Below are 22,412 nucleotides of genomic sequence, written 5' to 3'. Positions count from 1 at the left end.
GAGTCAGGAGGCCACAGAGCCAAGACAACCATCATGAAGTTTCCGGGGACTTTTCTCTCACCCTCGTCCGGCAGTCTACATTACTACACAGTATGACATGAATGGGTACAGGCTCGTCTTGGATCGACATCAGCATTTGCCAAGAAGCTAGGGCAAGAGATGCAATGTCGCTTTATCCACGCTTGGTATTCACATGGCGGCGGGATTTTGCAGCACAAGCCAGTAAGACAAGACATGTTGCCGATGGTGTTAATAGCAACTAGCCGACATACACCAACCCAGTCGCCCGCTCATAAGCTCCAGGGATGCGATCACCATCCGTCTGGGCACCCAATGGAGTCTTGGATTGTCGGGACATGTCGGGCATGTCTTGGCAAAACAAAGGAAGAAATGTAATGTTTGGCGTAAACTGGTATGGGTGTCCCATTATCCTAAATCCCATGTTCCCATTCGATCCCAGGCACGCTATGAAAAGGCGACGTGGATAGGAGCTTACGCTCCTTGTGCCCATGTTCTACAAACTCGTCTTGTGCGAGCTCGAAGTCTGGGCATCCCCACCACAGATAAAGTACATAAGCACCCCCATCCCCAGCGGCTGAGAATTGGGTTGAAGCTATTCTTCACGGTGCTCCAGGCTTAGCAAACACCAGTGGTCGTTGTCTTTTCGCAATCTTTGATATCATCCTTGTGTTAGAGGCTTCCGTGAAGTCCAAAGCCCCATCCGCCATAATGGCTCCTACAAACACCAACAGCCATGTCACCACCGACGATACCAAAACTAAGGACGTCGAGCCTCAGTTCTTCGAGGACGAGAACCCTGAGAAACCTATTCCCAGGACTAATGGCAAGATCGACTACTCCGGTGCCCATGAGAAAACAGACCCTAAGGAGATCGCTCTTGTGAAAAAGCTGGACAGATGGATCATGGTTAGTAGCTGACTTACTTTTAATTCAATTCGCAAGCTAACTTTGATAAAGCCGATGCTCTGGTCGATGTACTGGCTTAACGTAGGCAAAGGCTCATGTCCCTAACGAAAGCTTTTACTCACCTCCAGTTCTGCAGTACCTTGACCGTAACGCCATCGCGCTGGCACGTCTGAACGACCTTGAAGCGGACTTGAATCTAACCGGAACCCGTATGTTCACAGTGTATCTCTAACACGTTCAAATTCTGTTGCTGAACATTTCCAGAATATCAGACCTGTGTCTCTATTCTCTTCGTCGGTTATATTCTGTAAGAAGATCTTATCTCCGCACCCCTTAATGTCAATGTCATGCTTACAAACTCTCAGAGGTCAAATCCCATCGAACATGTTTCTCACTCGCACAAGGCCCAGTCGGTACATGGTAAGGGAATCCGCTGGAAAAAAGCCCGGAGAAACTTGCTAACATCTACACACCAGGGAATCATGATGATGCTCTGGGCTATTGTCAGTGCTCTGACTGCTGTATCCAAGGACTTCACCGGCCTCCTTCTGACGCGTTTCTTCCTTGGACTCACTGAAGCTCCCTACTACCCCGGCGCAGTCTACCTGCTTTCTCTCTTCTACACGCGTAAGGAGGTTGCAACCCGTATCGCCATTTTGTACACCGGAAACATCCTTGCCACTGCCTTTGCAGGCCTTATTGCAGCCGGTATCTTTCACGGCATGGACGGTGCTGCAGGCCTTGCTGGCTGGAAGTGGCTCTTCATCCTTCAGGGTGTCGTTACCTTCTTGATCGCCATTGTTGGATACTTCATTCTTCCTGACTTCCCTCAAAACACAAAGTGGTTGACACAAGAGGAGCGTGACCTCGCTTACAACCGCATGGAGCTTGACACCGTCGGCAACAAGGGCGAGACCAGCACCTGGAAGGGTCTACAGCAAGCCGCCAAAGACCCCATGGTCTGGATCTTCTGCGCAATGGCGCACATGCATTTGGCAGCAAACGGCTTCAAGAACTTCGTAAGATCTCCATACGGTAACAAACCCAAAACTTAAGGCTAACGAAACCAGTTCCCTAGTGTAATCAAGACCCTCGGTCTCAACACCACTCTGACTCTCGTGCTTACCTGCCCTCCTTACCTCATCGCCGGTGCTGTCACCATTGCCGTTTCCTGGTCATCCGGCAAGTTTAACGAGCGCACATGGCACATCACTATTTCCAAGGCGGTTGCCGTCGTTGGCTTCGCTATTGCACCGGCCACAATGAACATGGCAGGACGCTACGTAGCCATGTGTATATTTACGATTGGTATGTTTCATATAAATGACCTGTACCCTGTTGTTTTACTAACATATTTTAGGTACCTATGGTGTAAACTCCTTGATTCTCGGCTGGTGCGGCAGTGTCTGCGGTCAGACTAAGGAAAAGAAGGCAGTGGCCATTTCTATGGTTACCATGATCATGAACATCAGCTTCATTTGGACTCCTTACCTCTGGAACAAAGCAGATGAGCCTAGATACGTCCCAGCCATGGCAGCTAGCGCCGCCTTTAGTATCGCAACTGCCGGCCTAGCCTGGATTGCGAAGGTGATCATGAAGCAGCGAAACAGGAAGTTGAGATCCAGCAACGATGAGACTACCGTCTTTTACGTCTACTAAGCAAGGTTTTCAAAACGTAGATGTCATATCATTAGATAACTTCTCTGAGAAATTTATAGCTAGTAAGAAGCATTTATACTTAAATCTTGTGCAGTCAGTCATGTGTTTTTCATGCCTCGCAATGACGACGAGTTGTGGCCGGACGAGATGATAAAGTACTCCTTTATCCTTAAAGGTTATGCAAAACGATTGACACATTTTTTATTTATCCTTTCCCATATAACATAGTACAATCGCATGACTGATTCCCTCGTTCTACATAGAAAAAGGTAGAAAAGGCTGTTGCAAAATGTAGAACACGGTACGCATGTCAAATTGCAACTTGAAATTTCGAGAAACTCATCTGTTTTAGAGCATTGCATCCGGCAGGGAAACGTTGCCTCGGCCTGGTTCTCATAGGCTTCGACCAATTGTGGCCAGTACTATGTTGACTTTAGGGTGGTAACGGCCGCACTCGGCATCAACCAGCAACGACCGAAGGCCGGTGACCCCGTGCCCCGAGGGCCGATAGACCGATGACCCACTCCTCATTGAACGTGATTCTGCGCAAGTTAGACATGGACCGAAGATATTCGGTTTGAAACCCTCAATAGTCCGCATGAATATCGGGAAACGGCACTTTTCGACCGTCGGCCCCAAATCTCACAAATTAAAGTCCACTTTCCTCCCTTCCGTATATAACAAGTATAGCCATGAACGAAGAGAGTAACAATGCTTCCGTTACACAGGACTACCCTATTTGCCTTGAACAATCATGATTTCCCATTCAGTCCATCGAAACGCTGACAGCACACGCGGACTCGACCATCACGATGCCGAAGTAGCCTATCCCAGCATGCCGCCCAAGGAGCAGAATGGATCCATTTCAGGCTTAACTTCCGATGAGACGGAAAGCGATAGCAGGATGGAAGACATCACATTCGAGGAAGTCCCTCCTATTGGGCTTGCATGGGATGGGCCAGGTGACCCTGGAAATCCTCTAAACTGGCCGGCATCCAAACGCCGCATGCATATCATCACCATTGCGTTTTATACTCTCATAACGTACGTGGAACAGGCCTCTACCAGATACTAAATATTATCAACGTCATAATTCAATACTTTTTCAAGTCACTGACTGCTTGCAATAGTAACCTTGCGTCCACAATGTTTGCCCCGGCCGCAACACAATTGGCAAGCGAATTTCACATCACCGACAGCACGGTTGTCAGTTTAGCGGTCTCTATTTTTGTGCTTGGGTTTGCCTTAGGTCCACTACTGCTTGCGCCGCTCTCGGAGTTATATGGTCGACTGCCTGTGTATATTGCCTCTGGTGTTGGTTTCATTGCCTTCCTTTTTGGTAGTGCTTTCGCTACGGACATCGGATCCTTTATCGCTTTCCGGCTACTCTGTGGATGTTCCGGCGCCGCACCGCTCGCAATTGGGCTAGGATCATTGGCTGATATCACTCCTCCCAAAGATCGCGTGAAATGGATGGGCTTGTTTATTTTGGGACCAATGCTTGGGCCTGTGATTGGGCCCATAGCAGGAGGTTTTATCAGCGAAAATATTGGGTGGCGTTGGGCCTTTCGGGTTCTTTTAATTGCAGTAAGTCTTTTCGCCGTTATAAACTTTTGGCTATGGCGCAACCTCTAACTGCCTGGTTTAGTCCGGGGTCGCTGCTTTCATGTGTTTTTTCTGGCTACGTGAGACGTACGCACCCGTGATTCTGCGTCATCGAGCTGAAAGGCGCAAGAAAGGTCTAAGTGGAAATGCTGCAATCATGCCACCTGGAGAGGCTGTAATTAGCCGGCTGTTCCACGACATGACCAGACCGATGAGGCTTCTTATCTTCTCGCCTATTGTTCTGTTCCTCTCGCTTTACGCCGCGTTCGCCTTTGGGCTAATGTTTCTCTTGTTTACTACTTTCTCGACTGTGTTCAAGAAACAGTACGGCTTTTCGACTGGCATCACTGGCTTGACTTATCTCGGTCTTGGTATAGGCGTTTTCGTGGGCTTATTCACCCAGACTGTCCTTGGCCAGAAAATCGTGGAGTCACACACCAGAAAAAGGGGCTCCACGCGGCCAGAGGATCGCTTAGCTTTCATGGCATATGTAGCGCCAGTCCTTCCCATAGGCCTGTTCTGGTACGGTTGGAGTGTGGAGGCGCGAACTCATTGGATTGTGCCCATCTTGGGCAATTTGCCTGTTGGGTTTGGGTTCGTATCAATCATGGTAAGCCCTATCATCGTGTATTCTATAACATCTTGGCAGGCCATAGCTAATCTGACCATAGATGCCACAAATGATTTACCTTCTCGAGATCTTTGGAGCAGAGGCCGGAGCTTCTGCCGTGGCTGCAAACACCGTCTTTCGAAGCTTGGTTGGCGCTCTCCTTCCGCTAGCAGGACCTACCATGTATGAAAACCTGGGATACGGATGGGGAAATAGTCTCTTGGCTTTCCTGGCAATCGCCTTCATCCCAGTTCCTTGGATTCTTTACCTTTACGGCGACAAAATTCGAAAAAGCCGCAAAATTGATATATGAGGCTCCCCTCTGCCGGCTCACAACATACGACTTTTATTCCAAGCAGCTGGCACAAGGTCATTCTGTCGGTTGTGTTATCATCTGTTCATACATCAAAACGCCCTCCCGGTGTTCTCCCTGAGCTTTTCCAAAGTTGATGGGGTTTCAGATAATCTTTTCTTATTTTTTTTTCTTATTATTTCTTGTGTGTATTATTACCCTCAACCCAACGCCGTCTCACACGGCAAACTCACTGGGATATCTGATAAGTTTCCACAACAGCATTACTTAGATATTTCACTATGGCCGTGAAGCTAGTATGTTCTACCTACGCATGTAAAGGATTAGTCTTGTTTCCATTGCTTAGAATCAACTACCCCCTAATATCCGATGGCAAATAAACAAAAGCCGCGTCCCTGGGCAAGTTGCGCCTTACATAAGCCACAAGTCTACCAATCTTGATCCCACATGTTCCTGATTTCTAATGATATGGATGCTTTTAACTGTCGCCCTATGCGTCTTCCTAGTAGATTGTATTCATATACAATATGTCGGACACGATCCCACCATTATCCCAACAGCAGCATCTTTGGAACTGCTTGAGCTGTAAGCGCCGGAAAGTACGGTGCGATCACCAGCAGCCGTGCTCCAATTGTGTCAAGGGCCAACGAAACTGCGTCTTCCCTACCTCCGGCCGAACATTCCAGCGCCGAAATCCCGAGTCGAGGCGGCCGCTGAATAAGTCGCCACAAACTGATCTCCTTAACAGGCTCAGTCGTTTGGAAAATGCTGTCGATACTTTACACATGGAGTGGGGAGACCAGACATTCCAGGAAAATATCCAGCCTTCTCCGAGTACACTGGACGGGACCCAAAACACTACCAGCCAGCATGTTAACAGCAGTTTCGATAAAAATATAACCCCCTCGTTGATGGAGTGGCATCAAGACCGCGACATTAGTAGTCTCGATGGCCATTCCGAATCTGAATCTCCAATTATCGTCTCTGGGACTGAAGGTGGAATTTATGTTGGCAACCGGTTTTGGGCAAAACTACGTCAAGAAGTACGCAATGACAAAACACCAATACCTCCCTGCTCTCAAGTGTGCTCACATTGTCTCAATTTTTCAGATCAAGATTGTACGAGAAACATTCGCCGAACTAGAAGACGATAAGTCGGATTTCGGAAACTATTACGCTCCCAGCTTTCTTCCGTCTCATCAAGACGTCCGTTCTGAGGGCCTAGACTTCGTGTTCGGCAGAAGGTCTCAAGGTCAGACGGACGACAATCTAGAGAAATTGCAACCTTTGCCATCGCAGATGCTCTTCATCTGGCAAACCTTTGTTGAAAATGTATCACCAGTTATACACATATTGCATACGCCTACTCTTCTTAAAGCGCTTCAAGACTGCAAATGCCGACTCCAAAATCTAGATATGTCGATGAGATCGCTCTTCTTTGCCATATCGACTATAGCCATCGACACTCTCACCACAGAAGAGGTTAGACATTCTGGCCCTTAAGAATCCATGAGGAATCAACCTAACGTGAACTGGCAGGTAAAAATCAACTTCGGCAAGGACAAGCACCAATTCCTCGCCCAGCTGCGCTTCGGAACGGAGCAGGCTCTGGCTCAGGCAGATTTCATCAACACCACTAGTATTGTCGTTGTGCAAGCACTGACCCTGTACATTTTCCATTTCTGGCGGGATAAGTCATCGAGATACGTGTGGTCCCTCGCTGGGCTACTTATCCGCATCGCTGTCTCGATCGGCTTGCACCGCGATGGTTCCCATTTCCCCAATGTAACACCGTTTGAAGTAGAAAACCGCCGTCGGCTGTGGTGGCATATATGTTGCTTCGATGAACGACTAGGTGAAAGCCAGGTGCCTGGGGTAGGCCTTTCACATATGGACTTCGATACCATGGCACCAACCAATGTCAATGATGATGATCTTGATCCTGGAATGCTAGCACCCCCAGCTCCGAGAGAGGGCTATACCGATACGTCGCTCAGTCTTATTCGAAGGGACATATGGAGAGTGATGCAAAGAGTGAAGTCTATTTCATCCAAAATTTGCTCAAATGAGCTGGATCCAGACAAGGGTATCGCGACGATGCTTGATGATCTTCAAAAGGTACAGAAGGCAGCGAAAGAGCGCCTTAACATGCACCCTGATGAGTCTATAAGTCGCGTTCTCAACATCATATTCACGCTCAGGTTCAACACTTTCCAGCTAGTTATCAAGCATCAACGCAGGCAAGCGTCACAGGATAACTTTCCGGATACTGCTTCGTTCGCCTTAGCAATATCTGTTCTTCAAGATGCGGCTTTGGTCCAACAATCAGAGGCCGGCCGGAGATTTGCCTGGATTTTACAAGGACACGTACCGTGGCAACCATACGCAATAATCCTTAGCCGCATCTGCTCACTTCCATGGGATGACTCAGCAGAAAGTGCATGGGAGCTTGTGAATGATAATCTCAGAGGTGTTGCTGAAGCTGTTCAGGTTGATCCCTTTTGGCAGCCATTACGCATCCTTCTTGATAGCGTTCACAGACATCGAGCGCAACAGCTCAAGCTTGATAGTTCGGGCCAATATGTATCATCTGGACCATTGACGGAACAAAACGGTTGTAGCCCTCCTAACTCTCGCCTGGGAGAAGTGTCAGCCCACCTTTCGTCATTTCGAGTGGCAGACACAACCACGCCTGGAGCAGGACCAGAAAACCGCCAGGCATCATATGCTGCATCAGGAGACATTCACGTCCCGTTTGAAAACTCTGTCGGTGGAAGCGCATTGGAATTTAGTATCGAAAACCTGGACCCTGGAGACTGGCATGAGCTTCTCTGGGCTGGTGTGGGAATGTATTGAATCATTAGTGAGAGGGGGTTGGCGTGTTATACCACATTACTACCTTAGCATAATAACAGATGACTACGCAACAGTTTTGATATTTTACCACGAATCTGGCATTGGCTTGGATCCTAACTCATTCATCTTCCAATGCTTGTATATGCAAAGTGCGACAAATAGGATACAATCACGTCAGAGACAACGGGTATTATATTGTATGTGGGTGTATCGCTCACTGGGCTTAGAACTCAAGATGTTGTTTTTCTTCCTGTACATTGACTGCCCAACAACCCAAGCTAAATGAGGGCATCGCAGGTTCCATGGTATTGCTCTAATGCTGTATTTCTTCTAGCTTCTTCTTCGTGAATCCAAGTAAGATAAGCACTAGCGCAGTAGGCGTCTGGCCGGTTTGACCGAGAGTGGGATGAAAGGTCTGCGGCTAATCCTTCTGCGATGACCTTCCCCATTCTTGCTTACTTGATTGGCCTTATCGCCAAGACCGATTCGATTTGAACGTGGGGATTCACACGAACAGAGATACTTGTTCGTCGGAGTTGAGGCAATGAAGAGTGTGTATAAAACCATAATTTTCAATACTGACTAGAACCATTGCATTAATGAATCAACATTCACACGTTAGTTCTCCCGCTTTAACACCCCAAGCTCTAGTAAGCTGAGTGGCTTGTTGCGCGTCACTCGCGTCATCCCCTCACGATGCATTCATTGCCTGGGTTGTTAAGGCGTCTTGTCATGGCCGTCAGATCACAATAAATTGGAATTCATTCCGAAGGATCAAATTCAAATACTGGTATCTTCCATTACAAATCACATGGAACAAACGATCGGCTCTCCAGCCATTGGAAAGCCATAGATTTAAACGCGCAACAACAGGTTTACCTGTCATCTTCAACTAGGCTAACGAGAAACACCCTGCAGCGGACCACCCGCCCCTCACACCAAGCCTGTTAGCGCGCTGGGGTGGTGTCTAACCCTCCTTTTTGACATGGAGGAGGAGATGCTCCAGGCGAGGCCCGTTTTAAATGTCAGCCCTGCCGTCCCTGGCTTTGCCGATGATTCCACGCAACAGCAAGCGAGCATCTACTGTCATATCCACACAGAAAAGCGTGAACTCGTCGAGAAATGGGGGAGACGTCTCCTGCAAAAGGCGCTTCAAAGTCAGCAGCAATAGCGACTGGTCTAGTGACGTTCGCCGTTGATGGAAGACCCCGTACACACCGGAACAAGACGGGGAAATCTCGGTCTGGTTGTGTTACCTGCAAGTGAGTAGCTGCAGCCCTCCTTAGATGTGTCGCATGAGGGATTCTGCATCAGCCACGGAACGACTGACGGATTTGTAGGAAGCGACGTATACGCTGCGATGAAGCCAAACCAACATGTCTGAACTGCACCAAGTCCAAACGGACTTGCGAAGGATACATTCAAAAGCCTGCGGCCGGGGCATCGAAACTTGCTGGGGAATCCCGCTCATTGCTCATCAAGCCAAACTACGAGGCTAATATCTTCACCAACCAGCTGGAAAAGGATCATTTCGATTACTGGATGACCTTCACCAAAGAGTTTTCCCTTTTCCCGTCGGATCTAATGACACAATTGTTGCCTCAAATCGCGCGTGATGAACCCGCGATTCGCCACGCAGCTTTTGCGATTGGCGCGGCGACCATGAACACTCACACACGCCTTCAACGAACAACAGGCACTGGCCCTTTCAAGGAAGAGGCGCTGAAGCACTATGGAAAAGCGATAAGTATCGTCCGGAACAGCGAGCCCTCGAGAAAAAGCATACCACGCGCTTTGCTATCCTGCCTTCTGTTTGTCACTTTCGAGGCCTTGCAGGGCAACCGCAAGACGGCTTTGGCGCACATAAACCACGGGTGCAACATGCTTGACCAAATTACTCGGCTGGGCGTGTCTGGCAATTGCCCTCCCAAATTGATTCAAGAGGTTCACTCAAGCTTCCGGCGTTTCACACTTTTGTCATGGAGTCTTAATGGCCTTCACCCTCAGGAAACTGAGTCATACGTGCCATGGTGTTGTCGAGGCTGGAGGACTCGCTACGCCATAGACGAGTTGCCTCCGTCCTTTTCCGACCTTGGGGAAGCTGAGAAGTGGTGGGAAATCGTACAGCACCACGTCATATATCAGTCCAAGATTAAATCCGGGTGGGCATTTGAGGGCCTTCAACATAATAACCCCGAGCCCATGACGAAAATATCCACTGAAGATGCCCAGAAATACCTTGGTGTAATGGAAAGATGGCGTGAGCGGTTCAGACCCTTGACAAAGGGTGCCCTTCGCGAAAAGACGTCCAATCAGAAGGCTTACCTGCAGATGGTGAGCCTCCGGATTCATTATCTGTCGCTTGAATTGCTCTTGAAAACCTTGTACTACAGCGATCTTGAAGTATTGGCATCGTCAACTCCTACTTTCAAAGCGATTGTGTCCCTCTGCAGGATAGTTCTAAAGGGACAGGACGATAGTCCACAATCGGCAAAAGAGGTTTTCACAATGGATAGCGGTCCGACATTACCGCTGGTGGTTGCTGGAGTATTTTGTGTTGATGCTGAGACTCGAGAAGAGGCGCATCAGCTGTTTCGTGATTATCCTCGACGGGATGCAATATATGATTCCCGGGTCTTCGAGGCGACTTTGAGGTCGACTCAAGTTTTAAGGGCAGAGACTAGTGAAGACCATGAAGAGGTCTGCAGGGAGATTTTGCGCAACAAGCAAATTATTTTTGGGGACGATGTGATTCGAAGGAGGACATATCAGCCGGACGATGGTAGTGGGACATGGCGAGTCACTCTCGAACAAACGACGCCCCTAGAACCTTCAAAACAAGGGGTTAGATTTGTGAGAAGTCGAAACGGGGACTCTGATTTCTTGTAAGGTAACAACTGGATTTGCGTCCATTTTGCGACTAAGCAGTTCGGCTTTTATCATATCGTGATTGTTGCAATGGTTATCTCTTTGTGTAGCGCTATGCCACTTATAGTGGGCCACGGTTTGCCCCGGACAAGTTCTTCCACCTGCAAACAAAAAAGGATTCCAATAAATTTGATGTGAAAATCTAGGTCATCTCTGTGACTGCCAAAGTGTGACTGGTAGCTTCATGTTCTTGCAACATACAGCATCGAAGCATGTAGGCAACTTGGCCGAGCGGTCTAAGGCGCCAGACTCAAGATAAGAGGTTCCCACCTTCGCATCTTCCCCGAACTGGGGTGTATTCTGGTCTCGAAAGAGGCGTGAGTTCGAATCTCACAGTTGTCAATCTTTTTTTATTCTTTTATCAAGTTACAATGATCTATCCATACATGCGTTTTGTTACTGGCCCTTGGAATGTTTCCTTACTCAATGGTTTCTCGAATTTCGCGAAAGTGGTGTAAACCGCTCCATCTCTTAGCATCCTAGCTTGATAGAATTTTAACCGACATGTTCAGGAATGCATCACGTGTATGCATGCTGGGAATTCGACAGGTCACGAAGTTAACCCCGAATCTCAGTGGTACTCTCCACGTTGGCGATACGAGATCGGTCAATGATTTAATTCCACGCCAGCTTGATAAATTGATAAAATAACATGGGATTACAGAGTCGCATAAAACGTACGTACTGTTGACTCTAATTACATCAATTAATAGCCGATGCTAATCCTTTTGTCGTTGTAAATCCTTGTAGGCGTAATATCAGGCGTTCAACCGCATGAGAGAGCAAGAGTCTTTTTTCATAGTCATCACTAAACTTGGTCTGAACCTCAAGCAAGGTTTTATGAGAGAAAAAAAAAAAAAAAACTTGAAAACTCTTAGTTAATTGCCAGTCACATATTAATTATTTATTTGTTCTGTTGAAGAGAACGCAAGAGAGATATCGACTAGATAGGCATACCCGCCGGGCTGGAGTAAATCTACTTGTCGAGACATACTACTCTCGGAGCCCTTTTACAGTTTGACACGCTGAAAACCACTGTTTCTATTGCGAGGTAGATTTCTAAGCTCATTTTAGTTTCAGGAGTGGTGAAAAATTATAACGACTGAACCCGCCGAGGAAGTCTATTAGCCATATTGAAATGTATCTGAATATTGGGTTCTTGAGTAAATGATGTGGAATACTAAACTGCAGTCGTGGGAAGAAGGAACTCCTCATTCACAGCTAGCCTGACAGGCAGGATTTTCTGTGGTCAAATCTTTATAGACCAGAACGATCTAGACTCGTTGCGTGGTAGCCAAAGTAGACGCACTCTTCCTCTTGTTTGCAGATTGAAATGCGGTTTCCCTGTCTATCAAACTGGATACCCCGAGAGCTCCCTAAACGTCTATAAACATCCATTTTACGTGTCCACAGAGCATTGGCCTTTATTTCGCTTTTCTGAACATCTTAATATTGAAGAAGATTAGAAAGGACCTGTAGGCTTGTTGTAGTGAACGAAATATACATGCCGAATTAACGGTACAGCTAGGTTGGTTGAAGATCTCCAAGACGGTTCATAGTCCATGAGCATCGCAATGAAACCTTAGAGGGCATATTCAATGCGAATCTGGGTTACTTCTAGCTGAAGACTTGCGCAAAGACCTGTGCGGTTCCTTGGGATAGTGTCAACCGGCAACTGGATGGTACCTCACTACTTCATGTAACCAAAGATATACCATTAGCCAGTGTAATTAATGCATTAATCCATTTATAGAGCCATACAATTTCATACCTTGAAGGCATGTGTTTGTCTCGCGAGCACATACAGCATAGCTGAGTCGTTTCAAAGCATTGCGACTTCCCAAGCGCTGCTGTCATGGGCTGATGGAGCGGCTTAACTAATCGGCCATGGTCAATTTCTTGCTCAGTAGATACATGCATGTAAGAAGAACCTTTTACCATGCACCTTTAAGTAGTTCTCGCCCGTGACTGGGCTTCAGATCAAGCGATAACCTAGCCTTGCTAACGCCGCTGAAGAACGTCGCAACCAGCGGCTTTGCAAGCTCACAACAGCATGTAATTGGTGGTAGATAATGAATATGTTCACATTCTTCAATATACAAGGTTCAACTTCTGGGGGTTTTATTGTTGCCTTTGCGGCTGTGGGCCGGAGGTTTTGCTTCTTGGCTTTGATATCATCAACCCATTACATGACGTGCTTGGACGCGACATTTGATGGGCTGCGCTTTGTATTTAAAGCCAACATCATCCAAAATATTCCAAAAGAACCTTATCTTGACTTACCACCTTTCCTTTTAGGTCAAGTTGATTCATTTGCATACGCCGTTTGACAGTAATTGATGGGATCGTAAAAGTCGACATCGTGTATCGCGCTTCACGAGTTAGAGAAGATGCTGAGATGCTAGCCGATCAGAATGCGACTTCCTCATTACAGATCCAACCAAAGCACAACAAAGCTCATTAAGTTGTGCCACTTCACCATTTATACGCGCCAGGTACATCGCTGAAGGCTGCTAGGAGCCTTAGTGATTCAAGTCGACGTGTTTGATTGCGATAGCAGACCTATGGGATATGGTAATTCATTACGAAGGCCGTCGAACTCATATCCAGCTCTCGATATTCATCGCATCATGGAACAACAAGGGGATAGCAAGCAGCGCTTGGAATGAATCAAGGAAGGGATCGTGTGAAGGATTGAAAAACGCGCAAAGAAGAAGGCAACGGAATCGCGGGGGATCAAGAAAGGACCAATAGCACACCGAACCAGCAAAGCAAGGCACAGCAAGGCGGCACAACAAGGCGACACAGACGCGAACACCAAAACAGGCGACGTCACACTCCCCCTCGAGAAATCAAGGCAGCCAGTGCTTGAGGGTTACATATCACAAGCAACCTCGGGTTCGACGACACTGGCCTTGAAGGAGTTGATCCTTTTCGATGTCAAACAGATCGCCTACAACGCCACCGAACAGTTCGATACGACGTAAGACTGGCCGGGTTGCAGCTCAACGGCAACTGGAACCGCCATCTCCAAGTATACCGCCGGGAGACCTGACAGTAAGTGGTAGTGTCACTCGGTGCGTCAGAGATACTCTCTGCCGAAATTTCTTCACCTACCAGACTTGTTCGCTTGTTGTCTGACACTCTATTCTCTGCATTGCAACATTGCCAGGCGCAGAACTTCAGCTTCCTAAATCGCTCAGAAGAGACTATCAACCATCCACGCCGGATATTGTTTGTTCGGTTCCGGAATCTATTGAATATATGATCCTGGCGACCTCTCCACATACCGGTGGGGTCATAATCTCACCACAGGCCTCTTTGCCGTCAGTGCCGCGAGGCGAGATGAACCACAACTTTTTCCCACCTTGCCATCGGATCTGACTGTCAGACGGAAACGCAAGCCTTCGCCGATGGTCGGATCCTTAGGTCCCTCCATCACGATCTGATAGAGGTCCTCGACGAAGCTTGTGGCGTATGGCCAAGCGATCTAACAGAACCTTTGGCCCGTAAAAAGGGTGGTGGCGATACCTTACGACCTGTACGACTGACTGGCCGTACAGGAAACGAGATGGCATGAGGAGAGAAAAAAGCCGGCTGGCTCGGCCGATTCGTCGAGCCACTTCACCAATAGATCCCTGCAATGTTCCAGCAATGCCCCAGCAAAAGGACCGGACTGGCCCTTTCCGACCATTGAGGGCCCTGCTTGGACATGGTCGTCGAGACCCATTGGCTCTAGTTTAGAGTTAAATCATGGGCGGCTAACTTTGGGCGGCCTTTTTCTGCCAGTCTCCGCTGTAGCTTGACTTTTCCACGGACGAAATGAAGGATGGTTCTCGAATACTCCTTCATGGACGATGGGATGGCTTTGGCGGTCCGCCATCCATCCATGATTCGTCAACATCAACGAATTCCAAGGTCCAAAATCAGATGCTTTTTTTCTTCTTTCCGTTTTGCTCTTTTCCTGCAGCAGACTCGCCTCGGTAGGCCTGTTCTGGCCAGGGGCATCCTGGTATTCTCTCCCATTGAGGAATGGCTTCGTGCGGGGGAAATTGGCGCATCTTCCACGGCCGGCCAGCAGTCCCCTTCTCCAGGTCGGTGACGGACCCCAGGAGTAAGCTTCCCTGTCCAATCAACCCCGAGAATAACAAACGGATGGCACCCAAACTGACTGATGGAGGGGGTGATCGTTGGCTGGTGGCCGCTGTGTTCCTGCGTCTGCCCACCTCAGTTTCTCCCTTGTCTTCCTGCTTTTTTGTTTTTATTTGCCTTCTAATGTGTCATCCGGGGCTGCTCTAGTGAGTTTGCCTCTCGTAATACGAGGAGGCCTAGTCTCGGCAACGCCTCTGCCCTGGTTCCTGAATTCGGATGCATTGACGCAGCTTGTTGGAGCCAAAAGGTTCACCTCCTGTTGGAGTGTGGCTCAGCCTTTCCCACTCAAAGCCAGGCAATTGACTTCTGAATTCCCAGCCCCAAAAAAGTTTGGTTTGCATACAGGCCGTCATGGATTTCAGCCATACGTTCGTCCGACAGAACAGTTCAGTTTGGCATTGAAAGTTTTCTGCTTCCAGCCAAGGATCAGACATCGAACCCTTTGTGTCCCAAGAACTTGCCCCTGGTTGCCCCAGATTTCTACCATGTGGAGGAACCACCCCCCAGACGAAGACTTAGGGACAGGGAAAAGGGAGTATTAGCACCCGGGTTATCACTATGACAAGATGTTTTGTTCGCCGGCAAAATTCTGCGAAAATTATAGTGTAGCACGGAGGGTGACCAGGATCGGCCACCAACTCAATGAGTGGTGCCCGAAATTGCTCCCGTCCAATACAGAAAACCAGCTCTTCCAACAGTGCAGAGCCTGGTCAATATTCATCATGCCACTCCTTTTTTGGGAATCGATCTTCTTCACATGCCCAACGATATGTATACTAAATAAGAGAGAATAACTTGCATATGCCACACCCTCCATCCCACACACCATAGTCTTTTCGCATCCTATGGACGCGCCGCGGCGGCAGGCGGCCCAAAACCGCTCACCCCGGCCTCTAGATGATCCCCGTCCAACCGGGGCAATTTGTCCAATCCAGCAGTCAAACCCGTCCAGTTCCTTGCCATTCTGCAACCCTCGCCTCCTTTTGTAGTCAGGCGTGAGCAGCAGGCCGGGGATTCGCAGGAAGCTAACGAGGTCTTAGCCGTTGTCCTCGATCGATTTTCATCATATCGTTACAACGCAGCTTCTGCATGCGCATTGCGTCCAGCCCAGCAATGTCGCTGTTGTTGGTGTAAGGATCCCAGCTACACGCCGCCGCACTCCCCCAGATTTTGCTATACCTCGACCACCCTGTTCAGGTAGACCCAATCTCCGGTGGCTCTACCTCGTTGACTGCATCTATCCCAGTTGAGTTTGAGTGAACCGAGTTTGAGTTGACCAACCAGGTTCACTCAAACCTACGGGATTGTCCTTTCTCTTCCCACTCCAACCCGAAAGTTCCATCTTCCCAGCAAATTCGAGAGTGTAACTGCCTTTGAACTGTTTGCCTACATAAAGCCCTACATCCCTCAGCTCCAGTTATCGTTTCTGCTCTCATCCCTCAACCACATTCGCTTGTCTCTATCAATCGACACTCGCTGTTCATTGTATAACTACCATTGTCAACTTACACCCGTAATACCATCACCAAAAACCCCCCCAAAACCGCCAAAATGAAGTACACTTTCGCCATCGCTGCTCTTGCCGCCCTTGTCGTCGCCCAGGATGCCTCCATCATCCCCGAGTGCGCTCGCGACTGCTTGAAGCAGGCCACCGCCTCTGCCACCAAGTGCACTGACGGTGACTACTCCTGCACTTGCATCAAGGCCAACAAGGACGCCATCACCACTGCCGCCACCCCCTGCGTCGTCGCCGCCTGCGGTATCGAGAAGGCTGTCGGTATGTCAACATCTTCCCTCTTGGTCAGGTTTCTTCAAGTAGCTAACACTCCTTTTAGGTGAGGTTCTTCCCGCTACCGAGAAGCTCTGCGCTGCCGCTGGCGCCGGTGGTGGTGCTTCCAGCTCGGCCGCCGCTTCTTCCTCCGCTGCCGCCTCTTCTTCTGCCGCCGCCGCCTCTTCCTCCGCCGCTGCTGCCTCCTCCTCCGCTGCCGCCTCCTCTGCCGCTTCTTCTGCTGCTTCTTCCGCCGCCTCTGCCACCCAGGTCACCGTCACCACCACCAAGGCTGCTGCCACCACCACCAAGGCCCACGCTGGCAACTCCACCACCACTGGTGCTGGCAGTGCTACCACCACCCCCGTCCAGGCCGGCGCTGCTGGCCTCGCCCCCCTCGGTGGCCTTGCCATGCTCGTCCTCGGTGCCCTCGCCCTCTAAGCGACGGAACTATGATAACCTGAGATCCAGCGAGCGGGTGGATCTTCTGGGTTGGTCACGAATGTGGCTTGCCTTGATACCCCGACTCCTGACGTGAAAAGGTGTGACGAAATGGTTGATGGGAATGATGCTGTATGAGTAATTGGCCAGACTTGGGATGCTGGGCGTGGTGCCCTTGTTCTACATGGTTTATGGACATACTGGATCGGGTGTGCGTAGTTTCAATACAATCAGCCTGGTATATAATATTAATACGTCTTTTGATCTTACTACAACTTGTCCTCTCTGTCAATGTGCCCTCGAACCTTCGTCAAATCAACGCCGACTGCTAGAACAGAGAATGCTATGTTCTTAACCACTGGTTGTGGGTAGTGTGGTCGTGTCTCATAAGTTTAGTTCAAAATTCCGGTCCATGCATAACATTACCATAATCGCTTAGACAAAGAGTGCGACCGCCGCCCATATAGCAGCAACACCAAGCCACCCACTAGTTTGCCGGCTGGGCATCCTAGGTGCCATGCTCTTGTGAGGCGTGTTCACCAGGATGCTGGCTTGCTTCTCATAGTCGGGGCACTTGCCGTCAAGCAGATCCTGCATGCTAGACCGCTTCCGTACAGCCGCCTTGCCATCTGGCATGCACTCGCCTGTCTCATACCCTCGACGGAACTGAAGAGCATTGGCGAAAATGCGCGCCTTCTGGTCAGTTGTGAAACCATCTCGAGGGACCTTGCCACGGCACTTGGAATACTGTTGATAGTGTCAGCCTGTTTATTCATACAAGTGATGCTGGAGGAACGGCAGAATAAACACTCACGCTCATGTAGTTGTTGATTTCAATGGCAGCTCCACCTGTGCATGGCACCTGAGAGCACTCATAAATCACGTTCTCATTACCCGACGTTTGTGTTCCGTTAGTTAGGCCATCTTGGAAGTTGCATTGGTCGCCGACTTTGCCAAAGGTGTGTCCTAGGCCAAACCAATGACCAACGTCGTGAATGAGTGTTGTTGATTCACCGCCCTGGACATGTGCTGCCTCGATAACGATGCCGTCATGCGCGTCTAGTTCTTCGTTGGGAAATGTCGCATACTGTTTCTCGGGTCAGTCGACTAATTCCTGACGGTCTGAAGCAACAATGGTGCGACCTACGCTGTTCAAATCTTCCTTGTTGTTTCCCTCAAGCCCATTGACAACCCACACGGTAAGCGTGAGCTTCCCGGGTGCTCGCGTGCGTGTCTGCCATTCTTGAAGCTTGGTATCTCTCCTCGCGATGGTGGTCCAATCCTCGTTTGCCTTTGGCTCCCACCAGTTGAGCCCCATATACCGGAAGTTGATCCGTATCCCACTGAGTGCCTCATTGAGGGCGTCAACCTAAAACAGTGTCAGATTACCTGGCGTATTGGATAACTGTAAGCAGTCTCACCTGAGCCTTCACTCTCGCCTCCAGCTCATTGGGTCTCTCGGCAGTTGCTGTAGCTCTCATGTAGTGAAAATAGACTCCCACTTCCAACGAGTTGACCGCCTTGCAGTTACCAAAACCACGGAGGTCCCTCGAAACTAGAGGTACCCATCCCAGCACCTGATCAACAAGGCTTCTCTTCTTAACCATCCTACGGGCAAACTTGGCCTCACAACTAGATATGCTCGTCGAGATCGAGAGTTTTCCCTCATCTACCGGCGCGGGATCCTGGTTGACAAAGTACTCAAAATACGCCGTTTCTAAGATGGCCAATGACTTTGCGTTCTTTTCCGTCAGGGCCTTCTCGGGGATATTGGCGTTCAACTCTGCGCGGAACTGGTTGATAGAGGGCACATCAGGTGGTGGTGGCTCCTTTGATTCAGGGATCTTCTCCACGGCAGTTTTGTTGACGCTGGCAAAAGCATCAGAAGGAGCTGCGGCGAAAGCTATCGTCGTTGCGAGGGCGGGCGAGGAAGGCGTTGCAGTTGCAATATCTGCAGCGGTGCCGGCAGCAGATCTACATGGGTTAGCATATACATGCATAAGAACAGCTAGTTAAAACATACGCTCTTGACCGGGTATCGGTACCGTTGCCTGCCGGGGGTGGAGGTGCACCTGAGCGTGCTGCAGTCTCTGTAGCCGCGGGGACAACAACGCGGCCATCGGTACCTGTCACAACTTGAATTGAGCCTGTAAGTGCTTGAGATCCCTGTGGTTTGTCAGAATTTGCCCTATTGGGGTTCGATGTGCCGGGCGAGTTGACTTTGGGGTCGTTATCACTCGACGGGGCGGGGGGTGGCGGTGCAGCTGTCGCCGGGTTTTTGCGGTTCTCAGTAGCTGCGTCTGGCCCTCCGGCGGGTTTCGCCGAGCTCGCAGGAGCGTTCTTTGGGGGTTGACTTGCTGGCTGACTTGCGGGCTTGTCTGCGGGTTGACTTACGGCGGGTGGTGTTTCTTGCGTGTTCGGCCGGGCTGCGCTGGCGGAAGGTTGGACTACTACGCCTAGAAGAGCGAGGTTAGGCCTTGGTCTTCACACTTTCTACAACATGACTGTGAGAACATATAAAGACTTACTTGGGTTGTTGTCAGATGGTGGCGGCTTTGCTGCAGAAGAGACTGCTGGGACCTCGACAACAGCAGATGTTGCCGGTGCCGGTTGCTTTACTTCCGAAGAAGCTGGGGGATTGGGGTTTGCGGGGGTGTTACTTTGTGCCAAACCTCCAGCACAAACGGAGAGCAAGACAAGAAGCTGTGACGGCTTCATAGTGACAAAGATCGTACCCGACAGCAGGATTCTTCGTGTTCAACAAATTATATCGCCAACCGTCAGAGGATGAGATAGAAGGACCTGTTCTATATATGTATGTACATTAAGCGCACAGGTCTCATCAGCAGCTTAACAGCATAACAGGCCTCCCAAGCCACTTGTGAATATGTTAATGGGGAGTATGCCCAGGGCACGCCACAATAGCCGACCGCAGGAGACTAAATGGACGCATCCAGACACCATCGCCAAATTCTCCATAGTGGAGTGCACTAGAGCCAGCCCTCAAGCTCAAAGGTGGCTTGAACTAAGCCTTTGGCGATGGCTAGAGTCAAGCCAAGAACGTTGGCAGTGGTTCAGCCGCACCGCAAGGATTCATTTCCGAGTCTTCGCATTGTGAGTGGCCTCTTGGCAGCTGGACCTTTCATTTCAGCTTTTGCCAGCACGATCATGTAATAGCTGCTGGTGTAGGCCTACTTCTTTGGCCTAACGGAGATTTGACTTCGGCGGCAATGTGCTGGCTTGATTCAGCCATTTGTTGACGTGTAACACCCCCTCGGGGATGTAACACCACACTTTTCAGACGCAAGACTAGAAACCTGTGAGGCGGTTGCATGCTGTGAAAAACACCTTGAATTGGATCCCGCCTTGATGAGGGAAGTTCGTGAGTCAAACACGACCTCATTCGTTCGTAGGCGAAGCTAAACTAAAACAGTATAGTTGTCTCGATAAATAACTGCTACCAATCAATATGGTGTGGCATTTAGCTGTTGCCGGTGTTTGATATGAAGACACATTCCAACCCCAAATCTCGGGGCGCTTGCAAATGCTAGCCAAAAAGAACAGCTCATTCTAATGTTGGGGTCAGATATTTGGAAAGTCAACGTGTTTGAACGTTTACTGTTCCTTCACAACTTATCCGCATCCGTTGCTGGAATGCCTACGAAACAGTAGGATGTATTGGACAAACGGGACAGCGTACTATAGGGCATTTGTCTGGCTCAAATATTCGACGCTTGGAAATTTTCTAACAGGTGACTGCCTGCGAGGACTGAAAGCGATGCAGTAGTGTTTATCAATGAGTCTTGAGATTGTAATGCCAATTGCAAGCATTTGACTCAGATTGAACTATAAAGAAGCCTTGAGCACATTGGATATTGATGGAAGAGTAGCCATATAACAGTTTTAAGGGCAATCGATTTCTTTTTTCTTTTTTTGTGAAAACTGCAATGATTACCAGTATTTAATGGCGGCGACAAGCCTGAGACTAGCCGTCACATACACCCTGCCGTATCCAGTCTAGTCACAGCTTTATGCTATTGTGATTCCCCTTACATAGTCTTAGCTCAAGCCCCCGCAAAGCTACCATCGTTTCGCCTGGATCTCTAGGAAGCACAAAACTAGCATGCCCTTTCCGACCAATCCATGACTAGACGGCGTTGGCTAGCTCAAAATGTCTTCTTCTCAAAATGGCTTCTCACAACACCGCAGCATTGGCTGCCGACTCCAGAAGATTGAGTGATCGGCGCATTGTTCAAAGCCAAGCCCTTAGTTAATGATAGCTTCATAGCCAAGACCTGAACACTCGTTCCAAGTTTCCTCCTGACATGATTTCTTCAAAGCCATGGAAAAATGTCTCAAAGCCCTGACGCCGCTGTCCAGCGAGATATGCATTATAAAGGCTTGCCTCTAGAAGAAATCATCTTGGAGCCACAACATGCTCATTGATGGAGGTCTGAAAGGAGAGACACCTGCAAAATTTCTAGACCGTCATTTTCCGTTGAAATAGGGTCTACAATCTGTGCTATTTGGAAAGTCTCAAGCACGTTGTTGGAAGGCAAACTTCAATTTCTTCGTCCCAAAGTTGTTGAGCGCTTCAGTCAGTTGTCTCTTCCAGCACTGTGTGAGCATCAGCCCACGTGCAGTCATCTAGTCGCCGGCGCGTCAGATGGGGCTTAAAGTTTCGAGCATATTGAAACCTCCACATCCTGTGATTTCGTAAATACAACACATGGTAATGATGTCGATACCAGAGCGTCGGGTCACTCAGTACACCAGAAAGACCAGTTGCAGCCTTTCACCGTCACAAATTTGCATTCCAACTTCGTCAATCTGCACCTTAAGAGAATTTTCTGAAGATAGCGACCGTAAAAGAGCGTTCATACATGCGCAGCTATGGTATGCCGGTGAGACATGATTCCGCAAGTGACGCGCTCGCATCCTCTCGGCGTTGTTCCAACCACATGAGATGATGCCGAGAAATACCCTTTCTTGAGAAAGGGTCAAATATAAAGATTGCCCGCCTATTAACATGTCCTAGGAGGATATTAGTTGCATCGTTGATGACTTCGTGGGCACTGCCAGGGCTGCAATCGATAGTAAGGCTTGACGGTACAACTCATTAAATATGCTCAAGCCTACTATGGCAAAAACCG

At 49.1% G+C, this 22,412-nt stretch overlaps 5 protein-coding genes across 5 annotated transcripts; 4 read left to right on the top strand and 1 right to left on the bottom strand.

Annotated features, from left to right (window-relative positions):
• Positions 1-729: 729 nt before the first annotated feature.
• Positions 730-2,586, top strand: CTRU02_211641 (major facilitator superfamily transporter; the record flags this gene model as incomplete). Its single annotated transcript, XM_036732862.1, has 8 exons — positions 730-927; positions 979-1,008; positions 1,064-1,136; positions 1,192-1,234; positions 1,293-1,347; positions 1,404-1,946; positions 1,998-2,235; positions 2,288-2,586. The coding sequence occupies 8 exons, from the start codon at positions 730-732 to the stop codon at positions 2,584-2,586; spliced, it is 1,479 nt and encodes a 492-aa protein (XP_036575385.1).
• Positions 2,587-3,340: 754 nt separating this feature from the next.
• Positions 3,341-5,114, top strand: CTRU02_211640 (fluconazole resistance protein 1; the record flags this gene model as incomplete). The annotated part of the gene is made up of 4 exons (XM_036732861.2): positions 3,341-3,630; positions 3,717-4,173; positions 4,235-4,801; positions 4,863-5,114. 4 exons carry the CDS (start codon positions 3,341-3,343, stop codon positions 5,112-5,114), a joined length of 1,566 nt encoding a protein of 521 aa, XP_036575384.2.
• A 3,978-nt stretch (positions 5,115-9,092) lies between these two features.
• On the top strand, positions 9,093-10,859 carry CTRU02_211639 (C6 zinc finger domain protein; the record flags this gene model as incomplete). The annotated part of the gene is made up of 2 exons (XM_036732860.1): positions 9,093-9,232; positions 9,311-10,859. 2 exons carry the CDS (start codon positions 9,093-9,095, stop codon positions 10,857-10,859), a joined length of 1,689 nt encoding a protein of 562 aa, XP_036575383.1.
• Positions 10,860-16,601: 5,742 nt separating this feature from the next.
• CTRU02_211638 (CFEM domain-containing protein) lies at positions 16,602-17,259 on the top strand (the record flags this gene model as incomplete). Its single annotated transcript, XM_036732859.1, has 2 exons — positions 16,602-16,827; positions 16,886-17,259. The coding sequence occupies 2 exons, from the start codon at positions 16,602-16,604 to the stop codon at positions 17,257-17,259; spliced, it is 600 nt and encodes a 199-aa protein (XP_036575382.1).
• A 435-nt stretch (positions 17,260-17,694) lies between these two features.
• Positions 17,695-19,259, bottom strand: CTRU02_211637 (metalloprotease; the record flags this gene model as incomplete). The annotated part of the gene is made up of 4 exons (XM_070205679.1): positions 17,695-18,006; positions 18,056-18,352; positions 18,407-18,628; positions 18,681-19,259. The coding sequence occupies 4 exons, from the start codon at positions 19,257-19,259 to the stop codon at positions 17,695-17,697; spliced, it is 1,410 nt and encodes a 469-aa protein (XP_070060492.1).
• Between the last annotated feature and the right edge of the window lie 3,153 nt (positions 19,260-22,412).

The sequence above is a fragment of the Colletotrichum truncatum genome, assembly GCF_014235925.2.
Source record: "Colletotrichum truncatum strain CMES1059 chromosome Unknown Contig_0008, whole genome shotgun sequence".
Lineage (NCBI taxonomy): Eukaryota > Fungi > Ascomycota > Sordariomycetes > Glomerellales > Glomerellaceae > Colletotrichum > Colletotrichum truncatum.
The sequence above is the reverse complement of the archived record's forward strand: the minus strand, read 5'-3'. Positions and strand labels throughout refer to the sequence as shown.